Below are 15828 nucleotides of genomic sequence, written 5' to 3' on the forward strand. Positions count from 1 at the left end.
ATAGCTCCTGGCAAAGGTAAAACCCACTCAAAATGTAGAATAAACACATCTCTATCGTGCTTTCTGCAATTTTCATTCCATTTATTGAATAGAAGGACGTCAGCTGCCTTTATCAAAGACCATGTAATGCTATTTTCGATAGCCAGAAGGAGATAACTTGCTTGAGAAGCTAACAGAGAATGGGCATATCACCTGTATTTACTTCTAAGCCAAGAGCATCTAAAGCATTCCCCAAATACATCTCCCACTTGAATGCTGTGTTACTGCAGTCAGTGTTTAGCTTTGCTTTTGCACAACATGCATATCCTTTACACTGAGAATGGCAAAAGGTTGCATTTTTAATCCAGATTCCATCACTAAATGATGCCTTTTTGTTGCCCATAAACCACTGTCCAGATGCTACAGGTGGTTTGACAATGAAACCAGGATATTGTTGTATTTGAGTGCCTGTTGGTGAACGTGCTTGGGGGCACATCAGCAGCTCGGTAAGAAATAGTAAATTGGAGATTATTGGCCTGGTGGACACATTCATTTTGTTTCCTGGCAATAAATCCTTCAAAAGGCTGTGTAGGATGTTGTTGTGCACTCCACAGTTCCAATTGTCAGGTCAGACTGGGTAAAGGAACAGGTAATTTAGAGAACTCGAGCGTTTGAGCTGTGACTGGAACAGGAATGGCTTTCCTTCTTTGGTGTGGGGTATTTCCCCTGATCCCTGTCCAGGTCCCTGGGGGATTGCTGTCCTCCACAAGGCAGGAGCTGGGGTCTGTCACTGCTCTGCTGGGAAGCAGTAATTTCCCTTTGATCTGTGCCTGGGGAGTGACACCTGTACACAGAATTCTGGCTGTGCTCTTTCATTCTCAAACTGACTTAAAGCTGTTGCACTGAGGATAAACTGGGGGCAGTTAGAGAAAAGCTTTTACAGGTTCTTACAGTGATGGACAAAGATACAGAATAAATAAGGGGAACAAGGGCAGAAATCAATCAATAGCTCATTTTTCCAAATTACTGAGCTCCTCAGCTCTCTGTGGTTAAAGAGAAGAGGAGATGCTGAGTGTCTCTGGAAAGAAGCTCCTAAAGATTAATCTGGAATGTGAATGTTGATACAGTAAAAATTCTGAACAGTCTCCAATTTTTTGAGGTTGTTCTTGCTCTAAAGAAAACAAACATACAGAAATCTGTGATTTTGGCAGTGGTGTAGTATGAGGGAAGATTGTTCATTTTGGGATTGTAACTGCTCAAAACCTAAAGGGATTTTGCAAATGTGACATGGTGATTATAATAAAAACAAAAAAGCCCAAAAGCCAGCAACCCCCCCATATCCTTGACAAGATATTTGTGCTCATTTCACACATTGTAACTGCAGTGATATTACCAAGTAAATTAAAATATTTGTGTGTATTTTTAGAGGATCTTTAATCAAAGCACAGACAATTCCTCCTGCTGTTTCTCCAATCTAAAATATTGCCATTCCGATAAAAGAGAATGACACTTCAGATGCCTGCAATTAAGGTTTCTAATTTTGGCTAAATTATCTGTTTTAACTCCGTAAGTAAAAATAGGTAAATGGTTGCAGGTTCTTTATTTCAAAATGTCAAACTACTACTACTTCTACTACTACTATTATTGTAATTAAATATTGTATGTAAAAATAAATTCTATTTATTTAGTTAGTTGGAGAAACAATTGGAAAAGAGCTTAGGTGACTTGTAGAAGCAGAATTAATATGATTTGCTCTTTTAGGAAGTTTTTCTTTTACACTTTGTTATACATTTTTTTCGAGTAAAATTTTTTAAAAAGGCAAATTCTGAAAACCTGGCAGGTTCTGCTGCTGTGCCCTGGGAGCAGAGCAGCCTATTTGTGCATCCACAGCCCTGCAGGACCACAGCCTTCATCCCAGTTTCCAAAGGAAATGGAGCTTCCACGAGCCTGTGGTCTGTTTTACTTCCAGCCTGCTTGGAGCTCATCAGATCCCCTCCTAAATTAACTTGGAAGCTGATGATTGACTTCGGCAGTAATTAACAGCATTAGAAATCCCCAGCACAGGGAGCTCTGGTGGAGCTTGTAGGAACTGGGAATGGGAGGAAAGGCAGGCAAATAACCCTTTTGAGGGCTGCAGGTTGAGGGACAGCAGCTGCAGGTTGATCAGCCATGTCTCCATGGCTGGAGAGTGTCTTTAATCTGTGTTTCCTACAATTGGTGGGTGGGAGGTGAAGTGGGGACACTGAAGGGATAAAGGAGGGAGCTGGAGATGTCTCAGGAGGAAGCAGCCATGGGGGGCAGCTGGAAAGGCCCAGATGGCACAGCTGATATTGTTACAACAGTGCTGTCTAAACAACTTTATAGGAGCAGTCGATGGGAAGCAGGGCTTTGTTTGGGCTGGGGCTCAGGGAGGATGTGTGTTTTATCCCTGACTCACCTCCACCAGCAGCATCTCAGGAAGCAGCTGTGGCTGCCAGGTGAAGCTGCTCCCACCAGAGCAGGCTCTGCCATAGAACCTGCTCTGTCCAGGGAGGATTTCCTCACTGCAGGAATCCCACAGGCTCCAAATCACAAAAATGGGGGAGAACCCACCTGACTCCACCACTCCAGAGGCTGCTCCTTGGTTCCTTACAACACCCAGTTCAAAGCTGCTTTTTGGAGTAAATTGCCATTACCCAAGTCTATTAAATTTCCCTCAGATGATGTTTAATTGGGAAGCAAATTAACTGCCAGCTGAAGCTCTGTGAGCAGACTGCACAAATGCTTCACTCCTGGCAACGGGGATAAACACCCAGAGAGCAGGGAATGGACCCAGAGCCTCCAGGTCCCCAGCTGCCCTGCAGGAATGTGTTCTGGAAGTCAGGGAAGTGCAGGGCAGGTGGGAAAGTGTCAGGGTGTACAGGTTTGGGAGTAAAGTGAACTAAGTTACCATTAATAACAGTCACGTCCCAAAATGACTTGCAGAGGATGAATTAGAGTTTCTGCCAGTGTGGACCACAAACCCATCCTGTGGAATAAGTGAATGGAAGAGGATCCAGTGTCTGGTGTGAGATGCACGTTCATCCTGCTTGTGTCAGGATCAGAAAGAACTGAGGGGGTGAAAAACCTGGGAACCAGCGAGGAACTTGCTTTGTGTATGAGGAGAGCAGCTTTCCTAATAGAAAAACCTTTTTAAGTTCAATCCAAATGTTTGGATCCTTGGGAAACAATGATTTCATCAGCAAATCTAACTACAGAGTGTACCCTAAAGACCCAAGATGAGGACAGTTGCAGGGAACAGAAGGTTTAATAGTGCTGCTGAGTTGATGTGATTAATAAGGCTGCTGATTTCCCACATCTTATCAGCTGACTATAACACTGTTTTGTATATTTGTTATCTCCATTCTGCATTGTGGTATGGGTGGATAAATAGAAATACCATGGAGGCAACAGGAAACAAAACAAAAATAATCAAACATGTTTATCACTAGAGCATTAAAATGGCTGCTGTGGCAGACACCAGATGAATTATGCAATACATAACTTAATTCTCTGGGCCACAGATGTTTCATTTTTCCTGCAAGAAGCTGATTGAACCTTGAATGACAGTTTCAGGCAGTCTTTGATTGCTCTGTGGGTCACATGCTTGATATGACCTGCATTTGAGTTGCTTTCTACATGCTGTTGCTTTATAAAACATGTAAAATTGACATCGTGTTGGCTGCTCAAGGCCAAGTCAGGAGTAATTCCATGGGTTTGATATGCTTTGTGTGCAAGGAGGGGAGAGGGAAGGGTGCCTGTGTTTAAATTCTGGTGTGTTATTGAATCAGCTGAAGTCAGGAGAGGGGAATTGCAGAAAGCTCCTTCAATTTGTACCAGGAGGCACAAGGAAATTGGGAGTTTGCTGCATCCTTGTCATCTCACGTTGTTAGGAAATCCTGTCAGATCAGCAATGGCTCCTGCTTCCCAGGGCAGGCTGGCAGTGCTGGGAATGTTTGTCTAAATCACCTCCCCTGAGCACAAACACTTGGCACAACCTGGAGGTTTTGTTCCCCACCCTGAGGACTCCATCCTGCAAATTTGCTGGGTTTGTGCTGGTGCAGCACCTCGATCTCAGGGCCTCAGTGTGGGTGGGATTCTGACATAAATAACATGAAAAATTAAAGATGGGAATGTTCTTCCTGCTGTTCTCCATGGCCTGTAAAGGGAGGTGAGAAGGATCACAGCAGAATGGAATTGCAGGGTCTCCTCTCCTTGTATCCCAGTGCAGGACCTGTAGGAGAGCCTGCAGTCTGGAGCCCACAGCTCCAGAGGTTCTAAATTTCCCACCAGCTCCTTCAAAAGCTGATGGAAATGGATTTTTAGGTCTGTCTAAACAAGGTTATTTGTGTCTGCAAATTTCAGGTGCAAAACTTATCTTGTGCTTCAGCACCTTCTTTGGACTCCTGTGTGGCCCAAAGGATTGTGAGCAGTGCTCTGAGGTGGGAGGTGTCAGAGAGGAAACCCAGAATGATCCAAATCTGGACACTCCTCATTTCTGATTTTAATGCTACTCATAGGGCTTTGCAGGGTGAAGCAAAAACACACTGTAAAAGAAAAATAAATGTTTGATCGGGAGAAAAAGGATTTATTGCATTTCTTTTCCTTTCTGTGATGGACAGCGTGATTGCTGGACATGGAGCTCACAAGAGATCTGTTTGTGGGGAGAGAAAAACACAGTGAGAGCTGAGTAAGAGTTTTTTAAATGCAGGGTTAAACAGTCTGGAGAGCCAAAATTCATATTGACCGTTCATATTGCAACATGTGCAGATATGTGCCACATAAGAACATACTATTGCCATCAAATAAAAAAGATGGATCATCTAGTTATATATTGGCTAATTTTTTGATCCAACCAATACATCTTTTCTTTCTTCCAGCTGCTTACATTAAGTGTCCTCTGGTTTGCCAGGTGTGCCAGGGTTGTGTGTGTGACACTGTGGGAATTACAGCTCTGGGGTGCTGTGAGTTGACGTTGTCTGTTACATATAATTCTTTTTTTTCCCTCTTTGTCTTTTATTGAGCACATCAATTAGTGTCAGTCAGATCAATTTCTCTCCAGAAATGATTAAGAAAACGCTGATGATCTTTAGAATCTGCTCCCTTGTGTCTCACTGGGATAAAGCTGATTTCTGTTGTCTATAAAACTTTATAATTGCAAACACGATTATTTTACCCTTGAAATCCTGACTTAAAACATGAAGAGGGAGCAAAGTGCTGTGCAGGTTTTCTTGGAAAGCACTTTTCCTATGGACTGAAAGATGTTTTATTCTACAGGGTCTTTTCTCTCTAATGTTTGAGATGATTCTTGTTTTTCCAGGTACTGCTCAGTATCTTGGGCTTTATAAGCAGTTTCTTTAACCTTTTTCAATATTTGATGATCACTTGACACCTTTCAAGCGCTCAGGCCCTCGTTTATTTGAAGATGATACCTGCAGCTGGTGTGGCTGCTTGATCCTGGTGTGCTTAATGAGAAATCTTTCCATGAGATTTATTTCCCCAGCCTGGATCTGTGTGCGGTGCCATGCGTGGGGGCAGCTAGAGGAAACCAGGATGAATTCTAATAAAACAACCCAAAAAGATGGGAAAAGCGGTGGGTCCCTCTGCTTTTTGCCAAGGGAGGAAGTTGATTTAGTGCAGAGTGTCTGCACAGAGGATCTGGGCAGTGTCCAGTGGACATTTCCCCACTCCCAGATTAGTGCAGATGACGTTGGGTGCAATCACCAGAGCACCTGAACCCAGCCTGCCTTTGATCTCTCAATTTAAAGCCTCCAGTGTTTCACTGCTTAGCAGAGAGGGGATTTTTTTTCTTCAATTGAGTTCCTAGGAAAGGAAACACCCAATTCATTACTAAACTTAGTGGATTTATGAATCCCTGAACAGAGAAATTCTTTTACAAGAGGCCTGGATTTATATGACACTGGAAAAAGGATTATCTGATCTGAAGATCCTTAGAGGGTTGCTCTGAAAGAAAATATTAACCTATAGCTCTTGCAGTTTGAAAAGTAGATTTGAGAACTTAGTAGTAAAAAGGGTGTGAGATCTTCCCCTTTGACATGTTGTGCTGAAATAACTTTTTCTTTTATTCTTTGTACAACCCTTCTTCCTGTTATTCCATCTTGTACTAGCAGTAAAGGTGAATTTATGCTCTGTGGATGTCTGTTGGATTGGAATAATTATGAACTCTAAAAACACATAAATGTGTGTACAGTGATACTCATAAAGTTCCAAAGAATAAAATTAGTGGGTTTTTTATATTACCTTCCTCTGGAAACTTTCTAAGAAAGTGTTTGGTGGTTTTTTCTTTCCTAGAAATTGGGCAGCAAATCCCAGGCACCTTGGCAGGGCACTGAGGTGCAGGGATTAGATGAGGGCATCCACCAGCAGAGTTTAGGAAGTGATTAGAACTTGGGTAGGGAATTTGTTGCCCCTCTGCTTTGCTTAAAGTAAAAATGAAATGGAATATTCAAATGCTGGAATGCTCTCGTGGCCTGAGTGAATGCCGTGATCATTGGGCTGCAGGCAATTCTGCCATTGTTTAGTGATCCGAAATTGTTTCCTAGACCCAGGAACCTTCTCTGATAAAAATTTCATTGAAACCTGAAAAAATTCAGTGCACTGCCTTTTGCTCTTCCTTTATTTTTTTTCCCTTTAAATGCTTTGGCCCCTGTTCTTCTTTTCATCCCTTCCCAAATATCCCAAATAACCTCACATTTTTTGCCTCGTCCTGGCCAAGTGCTGGGTTACACTGCCTGTAATTTTAAGAGGCTGAGCTGTTTACCTAATTTGGCTAAAATCTGCTCTGTGCCGATCACAGATATACATTACAAGGAGGATTTTTCTTTTTTTTTTTTCTTAATTAAACATAAATGCACATTAGTTGATAATGTCTGCTTTTAGTTTGAAATTGCCTGCGTAAATGTTTGGGTAATTAGAACATTTTAACAAGCCCCACTGGCTCCATATACCGTTTGCTCCAACTAGTAAACTTTTACATGTTTTTAAAGAAAACAAATGTGTGGGAAAAAATGTTGTTTGTTTTTTGCCAAACCTAAGTATTAATCTGCCCTGGTAGGGAAGTTTCTTGGCCATGCCACTGACTTGCAATTTCCAAAGTGTCATCTGTATTTTTCAGTCCTTCCATGTATAAAGAATCCAACAGCAGTTTCCTTCAAGGTTGAGTAAGTTTGAATGTTTAGGGGGCTGTAGCCACAAGATTTGGCAAACCATTCACTTGTCATGTTAATAAAAAAGGAATTGTTTCTGCCTCTTTAAGCTAGTAGCTAAATGAAGGACTTGGATCAACTGGATTTTAATCATAAAGTTCAGAATCTTCTTGCTTGCAAGTGAATAATTTCGTGGTGTTCCAGGTTTTCATCTGATTTAATTTTATTTAGAAGAAGAACTGAGCTTTTTCCCTGTTACCAACCCTTGAATTTGCTGCCTTGTTATGCTGTTCAAACCTAATCGGTTTTCTTGATCTTAAAATGAAAATCGAGCCTTTCTGCACTTTTTATTTCCCATAAGCAATTGAATTGAAAAGTGGGGTGGTTTGGGGTTTTTTTTTCAACTCCTTAAGTTGTTTTTTATAGGTGGCATGTTAGCTTTGAGGGCTGTTTCATGACTAGTAAAAGCTTATACCTTGTAAAATCTATAGCTTTTAATGCATTTTGTTTCTCACTTCAAACACAGTACCAAGAGAAGAAATAATAGAATATTTCATGGTCGTGCTGTTGAAACAGTTCAGATTCTTTTTAAGTGGTGATGCTGATTTTGTAGCTCCAAATGCTTGGGCTTAAAATTTGATTCCCTAAATTCCTTAGTCTGAAAATGTTGAAACTTAGAACAAGCTGTAATACACCCTGAAGAACTGACTTGCTTACATGATTACTTTTCCTCTGCCATGGAGATTATAAGGAACTAGATCAGATAAATGATTATATTATCTGTGGAATGCAAAAACACAGGGTAGATAACATTTATTCCTGAAAACAGCTTTCCCCACTTTTTTTCTCATGATCTGTGTTAATGTTTAGAAAGTATCACCCTTGACCAAACCCTGATTAATGTTGGGTTGCAATGTAGAAATCTGGTGTAACCACCGTAAATATCAGTATATTTTAGTAAAATGTCTTCTTGTTAATAATTACCCTCATTCTCTGTATCTGTCTGAAGAAGGAACTTTGAGGGCTTTTCTCCTTGCCTTCATCTCTTGGAGTGATGGGGGAATTGAGGCGCTCCTGAGGGGCCAAGGTTTGTGTTTCTTCAAGAAAAAGAAAGTAAAAAGTGAAATAATCAGATCTCTGGTTCCTAAAAGTGACTTTAGTTCACATGGGGTGACTTTGGTTACAAATAGATTCTGTGTAACCACAAATTTGCTGATTAGGTGAAAAAATTCTTCCCTGTAAGGGTGGGCAGGCCCTGGCACAGGGTGCCCAGAGCAGCTGTGGCTGCCCCTGGATCCCTGGCAGTGCCCAAGGCCAGGCTGGACACTGGGGCTTGGAGCAACCCTGGGATGGTGGAAGGCGTCCCTGCCCATGGCAGGGGTGGAACAAGGTGATCTTCAAGGTCCCTTCCAAGGTCATTGTTCCCTTTGAGATTCCCATCAGATTTTCAGTGCAAGCCTGCAGGACAAGCCCAGAGCTGGATGGTGCTCTGCTTGCCAAGTTGTTCCACTGAAATAAAGAGGGGTATTGAAATAGGAAGGGCTGAAAATGAGCAAATGTAGTGGAGGGTGAATACATCAAAAATGACCTGTGTGGGACTCCTTCAGTGAGCCAAGCAGAGCTGCCTTGTGCCTGACAGGTCTGAGTTTGACACAGTCCTTTGTAAGCAATAAATCGATGCAGGTTGTTTCTGTGAGTGCATAAAAGGTGGGAGAACTGTAATTTATTTTATAATAAATACTTGTGCTGAGCAAACAGTGAATGCAGCTATTAGAGACTTTCTCAAATAAGTGATTTTAGGCTGCTGAGTGCCAGCTACTGATGTGGTAGTTGAGCTTTTAAAATGAAAAGCCTGAATTCCTTTTGAAGATTCTCCTGAATGCTGTTGACACTTGTGCTAGGAAAGAATACAGAGTAATTTAATTCATTACTTTACTTAAAGATAACGTTTATGGTTGCAGCATTACCCTCCATTGGTGTGCAGACTGCTAGGCTGGAGGTGTTTTGCTTGAATTTTTTTGGAGATGTTACATCCTTCTATTAGGTGTGCTGAAAAGCTTGGGAGAAGAAAACGTAGGAGGGAGAGAGGAGTTCAGGGTCAGTCAGCTGGTGTGTCTGGATACAAGGACAAAGGGACAATTTTGCCTTTGGCTACAGTTTGACACTTTACTGGATTCAGTCAGAATTATCTGCGCACGCTGAAGGGCACAAATGTCATTTTTATGGCATTCTATATCCTCAGTTGCTTCTTTTTGTAATTGGCTGTGTATCCCAGTGCTGTAATAGAGCTCTTAAATCCTGACCCCGGCCGAAATGGGACACAAATACCAGTATTAATATTTCTCTCCATTTTAAATGCAGGGTTGAGCCTTTCTACCTTGTTTTTCCAGCACCATCTTGTGTTTTCCTGGCAGCCACCCACCCTTCCTCTGGCTCAGGGTGCTCCTCTGCTTTACTGCTCTTGGTCCTGTCTCCCCTTGGTCCATTGGCCTCGGATATCCCTCTGTTCCTTCCCTTGCTCCTCTGTCTTCTCCAGTTTCCCTACCTTTGCCTCCCCTTACCTTGCCCCTTTAAAGGTGGCTGAAAGTCCCTGGATGGGTCCAGACCCCCTCACACTTCTGCCCCTTCCCACTCATCTTTTCTCCATCAGAGTCCTCTTCTTTTCTGCCAGAAAACAAAGAGTTTCCCTGGCTGAGCTGAAACCCCACCTTCTGCTCCCAAAGCCGGGCACTCATCCTCTCCCAATCCCAGGGTTTCTGCTTCCGAGTCTCTCACTCTTCTTAGGTGCTGCAGTGTTCCAGACCTTTGGCTGATACCTGGCACCCCCTGTTTGGGAGGAAAGGCAGGGATTTTATTGTTCCCCTCACCCCCTAGAGAAGGAGAGGAAGCTGGATTGGTTTCAGCTGCAGCCGATGTGCTGGGATGGGACATTCCCAGCTCTGATCTGGGAGGTGTGTGACATAATCCAGACATCATTTACTGGCTCCATATAACCTGAGGCATTCACACATAAATTCAGCCCAAATGCATAAGCTTATATAAAGAGGATCCTTAAACTATCCTGGCTAAAAATATTTGTGAAATGCTGGGAAGCATCTTTTCAGTGTGTTGGGATGCTCTCTTCCCCCTTACCTGTGTTACAGATAAACAATGGGGTCACTTGCATGGGCTTTGGGACGTGTTTTTCACGTGAAATTCTGTCATTTCCGTAAGTGGGTTAATAAGTTTTTTGGGCCTGGAGTCTAAAACACAAGATGTTTCACAACTGCAGAGACCAAAGAGATGGAAAGTGTTATTGCAGGCTGATTTTAGTGTGTCCAGGTCAGTCTCGTGGCTACTCCCTTGAATCCTTTTTTGCCCAGGCAGTGGTTGTTCAGTTCAGTAAGTAATGACCATTATTTATTAATTCCAAACATGGTGTGCAGGATTTCTTCCCAGTGTAAGAGCACATTGCTTCTCCTGCACAAGAAAACACATGTTAATCTGTTTACCATTATTGTCCAAAAGATTCTTTCAAAAGGCAGTTCATGTTGCCCCAACAATATTAAAGGCTGTAATTTAAAATAATTTCCCATTAATTTATATACATGCACATTTACTGATTATGATCTTTTGCTGCATTTCCCTAAGTGTACACCCAAAAGCCTAAAACGCTGCTGAGGAATAAGTCAATATTCACTGTAATGATCCAGTGTGGAGTGTGCCAGAACCCTGATGTACTTCAATTAACCATCTTTCCTAACGAACACCTGCACAGGAAAATGGATCTTCTGTGGGAATCAGCAGAAAAAACAAACCCTGGCTTTTCTGCATGGGCAGAGGAAGGGAATTCCAGTATTTCACAGCTTTTGCTGATAATGATCTGCTACAGATTAAAAACAAAAACCAGACATTATGGTGTTGGCAGATTGCAAAAGGACTTGCTGGTAAAGCTGCTGTTCAGAGGAGATGAGGATAGTGTTTATTGCTTCCATATGGTCCAGGCATACAAGACAGGCAAAATGTCTGGGGAGAATAATATGTCTTATTATATTGATACAGAACATTCTTTTTAGGGCTGTCAGCCCTTTTCCTGGTACCTTTCCCAGGTGAGAGCCTGAGTGGGAAATACTTGCCCATGATTGAGCGTGAAGATAAGAAAAGATTGCTTAAGGATTGGCTCCATTTGTGAGTGAAGTATTAGAAATTCTGATTTTTAAGGGGTCATGTCTGCGAGCTGCTCCCTAACACAGCGATCTGAAGGATCTCTTGTTTCATTGACTATTTGTATAGTTTTCAACCCTTTAACTTTCCAATTCAGCTTTGCAAAGTGCACGAAGAGTCTAAATTTAGAGTTTGATCAATTTGTGTCAAAAAAAACCTCTTTTCCACGTAATGTAAAATTATGTTTCTTGGTCTCTTTGACCTCTTGATTCTTTTTTTTAGCCAAATTTAGAACCAGACTTCTGGGCACACTGAAACAGAAGAGTAGCTGGTTGCTTTTGTGTTTATGGGGAGTTGACTGAAGATCTGCAGTCTTTGACTTCTCCATAATTATCACTTGGGAAGCACCTTTACGTGTTGGAAAAATTACACTGCCTGGAATTTTGGGGAGTAAGACCTTCAAAGATCCAATGAATATGCTCAGATATCAATTTCCCTGTTGCATTGCAAAAAGAGAACAGGCAAAGAAATTGGAGACTTGCAGACTGGTCCAGAACACCCCAGAGGATCTCACCAGCCAGGAGATGAGCTGCTCAGTCCTACTGTGTCCTTTTACAAATAAATATTGGCAGTTGGTGTTGTTTGTGTGCCTGCTGCTGTGCCTGAGCTCGTGCAGCAGCCGTTCTCTGTGTGATAACAAAACTTCTGCTCTCTTGTTTTCCCAGGGCTGATGAAATCGAGATGATCATGACAGACCTTGAAAGAGCGAATCAGGTAGGATTTTAAATGAGTCCGCCGTAAAATTCCAAGTGTGACTTTGAGTGTTCTTTTTTAATTCTCTTTTGGATTTCATGACAGTTCTTTTGTATGCAGTTCGCAGTCATAACTGCGTGGAGTAAGAAAATATGCAAATTTTGAGCAAAATACAGCTCTTTAGGGATGCTCTGTAAGGATTGTGTGCACAGTAGAGCAGTGTTTGCCATATATTTACCTTCTTATAATTTAAACTTACGTTTCCCACTATGGTTATTCTTGGCTTTATGTTTCTGAACCCATCATGTTGGCCCCTACTCAGATATGCAAGTGAATGGTTTGCCCAAATTAAAGGGCCTCTGCCCTATGGCTGTGGCAGGGCTGCAGCTTTTGTGGACTTCTCCAGACTTTTCTTTCCCCTTCCTTTTCTGCTATGTTTTATTGGCATATTAATTTTTAGCAAGAGTTGGATCAGACTGTTCTTTCTGTGCAGGACAACAAAGAAATTGTCATTTGTTCCTGCAGATGTTAATTTGGGCTGTGAAATGTCTCTCTGGCCATCCCTCACAGTGCACACTCCTGACACGAGTGGCACAAATACTGAGGTTTAACAAACCCAGCACCCATGGAGAGAATCCTTCTGAAGGAGTGAGGTGATGGAGGAGATGTGTATGGTCAGGCAGGACTCCCATGACAATGGAAATTCCACAAGCCAATGGGTGGTGGTTTCACAGAGGGAAACCTCAGCCAGGCATTTGCTTATCAGTGAGTTTCATTAATCCCTCTACCAGGTATGATCAGAGATTGCAGTCTTAAATCTCCCAGGCTATGGATTTATAATCCAGGTGAAGTTCACCTAAGAGCAGCTCCCTTCCAGCAGGAACAGTGGCAGCTCCTTCCCCTCCCTGGGTCCTGCTGTCAGCAGTGGCTGTGTGAGCCAGACCAGGTCACTGATCCTGTTGAAAATGTACCCCCTGCTCCAGCTGCTGTTTTGTTTTGTCTTTTCCCTTTTGCCAGATCATCTTTCAGCCCCCATGCTCCCCTGCTGCAGCTGTCAAGTCTAGCAAGTGCCATTGGCCTTTACATTAGTTCTTGGAAAATTGGAAAAATACAAATCACAGAATCATTTCTGTTGGAAAAGCCCTCCAAGATCATCCAGTCCAACCATTACCCAGCACTGACAAGGCCACCACTAACCCATGTCCCCAAGTGCCACATCCACAGGGCTTTGAAATCCCTGAAGGGATGGGGACTCCACCACTGCCCTGGGCAGCTGTGCCAGGGCTGGACAACCCTTTCAATGAAGAGATTTTTCCCTGATATCCAACCTAAACCTCCCTTGGAGCAACCTAAGGCCTTTTCTTCTTGTCCTATCACTTCTTACCTGAAAGCAGAGCCTGACCCCCACCTAAAGCCTCCTTCCAGGGAGTTGTAGGGAGAGAGAAGGTCCCACCTGAGCCTCCTTTTCCCCAGGCTGAGCCCTGCCAGCTCCCTCAGCGTCTCCTGGTGCCCCAGACCCTCCCCAGCTCTGTTTCCTTCTCTGGACACCCTCCAGCATCTCAATGTCTTAATGAAGCTAAAATCATATTTGTAAGTAGTTGTTGTTGTTGAGTTGATTATTTAGTCAGTAAAAGCAAACTGGTGTTTGTACAGTGGGTTTTTAGTTCTGTCAAAGAACTTTTGTAGACGGCATTAAATATTTATGGAAGTGCTAGTAATTATTTGAAAATATGTAGACTTTTTAGAAATGATGTAGGTGTTAAAAATGTTGTGGTAGAATTATTTTGTGATTTTTGCAAAGGCAGTACATTTTGCAATGATTTACCCAGGAGCTGGTTTTTTCCCTCAGTCTAAAGGGGGCCTGTAGTTAAAGAAAAGGTATTTCTGAATTCCTCATTGCCTCCTAAAATGGATTATGCCTATTTATCCAGAAATGCTATTTTTCTATCTTAACTGGTACAAAGCTGCAATGTGGGCTGGGTTTATTTTTTACTTTATTGTGGTGCTTTTCTTGTAATTAGGTAAAATTTATAACTGCTTATGTGTGTAACCCTTAGTTTGGTTGTATTTTTGCAAAATGTGACTGTACATAAAATCAGCGTGCCGTTCATCTGAGCTGTTGGAAAGCCAGAAGAGGGGGTTCTGGCTCCCCTTTCCCCATCTCCCTCTGCTCTTCCTCCCCCTCTGGCTGCTGCAGTCCCATCCCCTCCCTGCTCTGGCAGCTGGGGGATCCTTCACTGAGCCCACTGAGCTCAGTAAGTGCAGAAAGGTCTGGATTTGGGATGAAGGGGCCTCGTTTGTTCTCTGGGGGTTTAGCAACTTGAGGCAGCTCAGCAAACCATGAGAGAAGCCACAGCATGGAAATCACACAATCATGGAATGGTTTGGGTTGGAAAGGACCCTAAAAATCACCCAGTTCCAAACTGCCTGCCATGGGCAGGGACACCTCCCACTGTCCCAGGCTGCTCCAAGCCCCATCCAGCCTGGCCTTGGACACTTCCAGGGATCCAGGGGCAGCCACAGCTGCTCTGGGCACCCTGTGCCAGGGCCTGCCCACCCTCCCAGGGAACAATTCCTTCCCAATCTCCCATCCATCCCTGCCCTCTGGCAGTGGGAAGCCATTCCCTGTGTCCTGTCCCTCCAGCCCTTGTCCCCAGTCTCTCTCCAGCTCTCCTGGAGCCCCTTCAGGCCCTGCATGGGGCTCTGAGCTCTCCCTGGAGCCTTCTCCTCTCCAGGTGAGCCTCCCCAGCTCTCCCAGCCTGGCTCCAGAGCAGAGGGGCTCCAGCCCTGGAGCAGCTCCGTGGCCTCCTCTGGACTCTCTCCAACAGTTCCATGTCTTTCTTGTGTTGGGCCCCGTGGGGGACACAAAGAGGACTCTGTGGCCTTGGAGGAGCTGGAGAAGACAAGGGAAGGTTCACCTGGAGAGCAGCAGGAGCTGCTGCAGTGTTTCAGCTCATTTGCTGAAACATCCCCGTAGAGTCCTTGCCTTGTGTGATGCTTTACCTTTATAAAACGTTTTGATAAATTGTATCTAATCTTTGTAGCAGCAATTCCTGTGTTTTACCTCCTTCCAGTTGAAAAAAAAAAAAAATATTGGAAGGAATTAAATCTATTGCACAGGCCAGAAAGTGAGTTTGCATCAGGCTGAAGTGTTACAATTGCAGAAACAAGTACTTAACCTAATTGTGTATTTAATAGTTAAATTAACATTTCCTTTTACCATTTCAGTAAGTGCTCATTCCCTGTTATTAAGGCTACCTTTAAAGAGTAGCACTCAGCACGACTCCTGCTTTGCTCATGGACTGCCTTGCTGATGTGGATGGGATGTTTTGCTGCTCTGGAATTAGCACTGATCCAAATTACTGGGATTCAAAGCACAAATTTACATGTTTCCAATGAAAATGGGGGGGGGGGAATTGGTGTAAATTTTTATATATCTGACATTTCTTGAAAATGCCTTTCCCAGTTAGTGCCCTTTTTAAATCCAGAGCTGGCACTTCAGAACTTCCCTTGCTGTTGTGAGGTGGGGAGTGCCTTTCCCTCTCCAGTTCTGCAGGAACAGGGGCTCCCTGACCATGGTCCAGGTGTCCATAAAAATGATAAAACCCACAGGGACAGAGCTGATGTTGTGACTCCCACCCCCATGTCCTGTTGGGTGAAGCAGGGACCAGTCTTCTTATCTTCAGCTCCATCACCTCTCTTCTCCCAATGTTTTTCCTCACTTGCATCCTCAAGTTTTTTCATGCAGGAGCTTTCTGGGCTGCTTTGC

General features: G+C 43.3%; 1 protein-coding gene across 8 annotated transcripts in view; it reads left to right on the forward strand.

The window, feature by feature from the left end:
- The window catches only part of CUX1 (cut like homeobox 1), a 271185-nt gene that overhangs the window by 160023 nt on the left and 95334 nt on the right, over positions 1–15828 (forward strand). For all 8 annotated transcript variants that reach the window (XM_069033261.1, XM_069033258.1, XM_069033259.1 and 5 more), the window contains exon 9: positions 12032–12080. In XM_069033261.1, the coding sequence (XP_068889362.1) occupies positions 12032–12080 (49 nt within the window). The remainder of the gene's footprint in view (positions 1–12031; positions 12081–15828) is intronic.

This window comes from Aphelocoma coerulescens, chromosome 19 (assembly GCF_041296385.1).
Source record: "Aphelocoma coerulescens isolate FSJ_1873_10779 chromosome 19, UR_Acoe_1.0, whole genome shotgun sequence".
Lineage (NCBI taxonomy): Eukaryota > Metazoa > Chordata > Aves > Passeriformes > Corvidae > Aphelocoma > Aphelocoma coerulescens.